This window comes from Austrofundulus limnaeus, unplaced genomic scaffold (assembly GCF_001266775.1).
Source record: "Austrofundulus limnaeus strain Quisiro unplaced genomic scaffold, Austrofundulus_limnaeus-1.0 Scaffold354, whole genome shotgun sequence".
Lineage (NCBI taxonomy): Eukaryota > Metazoa > Chordata > Actinopteri > Cyprinodontiformes > Rivulidae > Austrofundulus > Austrofundulus limnaeus.
This window is the reverse complement of record NW_013952756.1, coordinates 368,275-371,234: the sequence shown is the minus strand read 5'-3', so window position 1 is coordinate 371,234 and position 2,960 is coordinate 368,275. Positions and strand designations below refer to the sequence as shown.

Sequence of the window (2,960 nt, the reverse complement as noted above, 5' to 3'; positions counted from 1 at the left end):
GTGCTGTACAATCATTTACAATGTAAAAATGGCGGAAAGATCAAATGAAAGAATAAAACATAATGAAACATCAAATCATGAATAAATTCTAAAATTGTGACTCAGACACACGGTCGAGGCAGAGCATGACAAGAGATGAGTGTTATGTATGCAAGACTGTACCAATCATAAGAAAAAATGTTGAATAAAAAAGGGGGAGTGTGTGAAATAAAGCTTTAGACAGTGCCAATGCTATATTGCCTTATATGTATTAGCTCAGCGCTAGCGCGACAAACTAACAAGCTAAACTGAGGTCCTCCATCCATATTTTCAGTTGCAGGCTGAGTCATTTTCAGCCTCGCACCGAGGACCTGTCAACCTCGTCATTTACCCAAAATGCTTTGTGTGTAAATAAAATGGCTCAGTCTGTGTAATATATTTTTAAAAATGTAGTTTAAAAATTATAAAAACTAAACAGCCTACAGTATTTTTACAGTCTCTATATTACAGTTAAAATAAATTTTATTAAATAAAGTCTAATGTTACAACTAATCGTGGATCCCTTTAGTGGTGCATGCACATGCATTCCTTGTTTTGAAGCCCAGCTATTACTGTCAGAAGTCACAATTGGAYCGCCCAGGAACTGATCTTATTTAAGAGTCAAATGATCTACAGGGTGAGTCAAAAGAATCAGGACACACTTTTATTTTAGAAACTAAAGGGAAAATTAAATATCTGAAAAACCCCAGCAGGTGGGCCTATCTTTAGATAAACCTCCCCTTCACATAATATGGCAGCTTTCAAAATGGCAGCCATGTTCTGGACAAAGCCTAAAACTTGGACCCCTCACTTGTTGGGGGTATTCTGATATTTCATTTTCCCTTTTCTTTCTGAAATAAAAAAAAGGATGTCCTGAGACTTTTGATTCACCCTGTATGTTTGCCGACAGGCCTCAGAATCAACAGCAGTTCTACACTTTTAGGTAGTAAAATCTCACAACATGAAGACCAAAGCACCTCTCCACACAGGTCAGACAGAGTAAAGGATAATTACAGGTCAGGGTTGGATTATAAATAACCTAAAATATCCCAAAAATCCCCAATAAATTCATTATTAGAAAGTAGAAAAACGATGACGTCACAGCAGATCTGCCAAGAGAGGCTTGTCCACCAAAACTCACAGACATGCATTTTTTTCTTTGTAAATTATATTCCATTACTGTAATCCTCTATGAGAAATTTAACTCTCCATTTTCCCCATCACATACGTGAGCCCACATGTGGAGCAGAGGGCTGCCATCTAAAGCTGCGGATGTGGAAAAAAATGGACACTTTGGAATATCTTCCCAATGTGGAAGAAGGAAGTGCTGTGGTCAAATGAGACTAAAGCTGGACTTTTAAACGATGACACCAAGTCTGGTGCAAACACAGCACCTCTGAGGACATCGTGCTCATCGTAAAGCCGGGCAGTGGCAGCATCATGATCTGTTTCCTCTACCAGTCTTTACCCCTGACAGTCAAGCTCATTTAAATCTAGAGAGTGCCAGATCAAAATACCAACAGAAGTCAATCAAGGTTACCTTTCCTACAGAACAGGTTAGAATCCTGYCTTTCAGCAAACTAAACAACCTTCTATTTACACAACAGCACGTCATTAATGCCTGGACATGTGCCTTTGATGAATAGAAACTTTAAATCGTTACTATTTAAATCTGTCAGCTGTCCTTTTTAAATTCAAACAGTTAAAGTGTAAAGTGTAAACACCCTAAAYAGCTGGAGCAGTTTGGTCATGAAGAGTGGACAGAGGACATATACTTGACCAGTCTATAAAATACTGACTGTGTAAATACCTGGGCAATAACCAAACAGGGTGAATACTTTAGTGACCTGCTGTATTTGGTGAGTAGTTTTGCATTTAAAGACCTCTGCAATGTGGAGGGGGGTTGCTCCAAGTCCCGTTCTTGGTGCACCATATCTCCYGTTYTCCAACAAGCATTGTTCCCAGACAATCATAATGAATCACACTTCTGTATCTGTACGGTGGCTCCTCGAAGGTTTTCCTCTCTGCATTCGTCTTCTCTGGCTCTTCACACTGCACAGCTGCAGGTGAGAATATAACTTTTAGATGACAGAAGACATACAAAAACAAACCACGTGCGAAGACTGACGGCACCTTCGCAAACAGGAACGCGTCCGTCCCAGCCATTGTTTAAGCAGCGTCTGTTGCCTCGTCCCACAAGTATGTACCTATCACCAAGACAATTATAAAGTCATGTTTTCAGTGATCAGTTGTTTTTGTAGGGTTAAAAAGCAGCGTTTTATATTTGTGCTGTCTCACCCGTCATCACACACAGCTGTAGCTACAGCTCCAACCACTACTTCACCAGAATATTCAAAGTGTCCGTTTGTGATCTCTCCTGCATGGCCACAACTTTTTGCTGTTCAAACCAAAAGAAAGAAAGAAAGAAAAATCATGAGTTATACAAATGTTTGTGTCTCTGTTGAGTGTAAAGGAAAATTAGCCCTTTACAGTAAGTATGTTCAGAAATAGAAACATCCTGTTAGATGAGCTTCTCCTTAATTAATATCTTTTTTCTTTTCTTTTTACTACGGAACTGAAAACTGCACAGATAAAATCATCTAAAAATTCATGTCAATTTTTGTTTAAATAATTTGGCGTCAAGGACAATAATACAGTTTGATATAAAAGTTCTTGTGCATTAAACAAAGATATTTTAGAGTTCCTAAGTTTCAATATTTTGTTATAGTCATTTGGAAAAAATAAAACAATTAGCTGCATTTACTGGGAATGATTGGAAATCCTCGGCATCTGTGACCTGACTGCATGGATGGATGGATGGACGGATGGATGGATGGATGGATGGATGGATGGATGGATGGATGGACGGATGGATGGCTAAATGGAAGGATGGATGGACGGATGGATGGATGGATGGATGGATGGATGGATGGATGGATGGA

The 2,960-nt window shown here is 39.1% G+C and overlaps 1 protein-coding gene across 1 annotated transcript in view; it reads right to left on the bottom strand.

Annotated features, from left to right (window-relative positions):
* Positions 1 to 2,960, bottom strand: part of LOC106527987 (complement receptor type 1) — a gene marked incomplete in the record, with an annotated part of 9,933 nt that overhangs the window by 1,696 nt on the left and 5,277 nt on the right. The window contains 3 exon segments of the mRNA XM_014023021.1: positions 1,902 to 2,078; positions 2,152 to 2,225; positions 2,317 to 2,416. Coding sequence (XP_013878475.1) covers positions 1,902 to 2,078; positions 2,152 to 2,225; positions 2,317 to 2,416 — 351 coding nt within the window.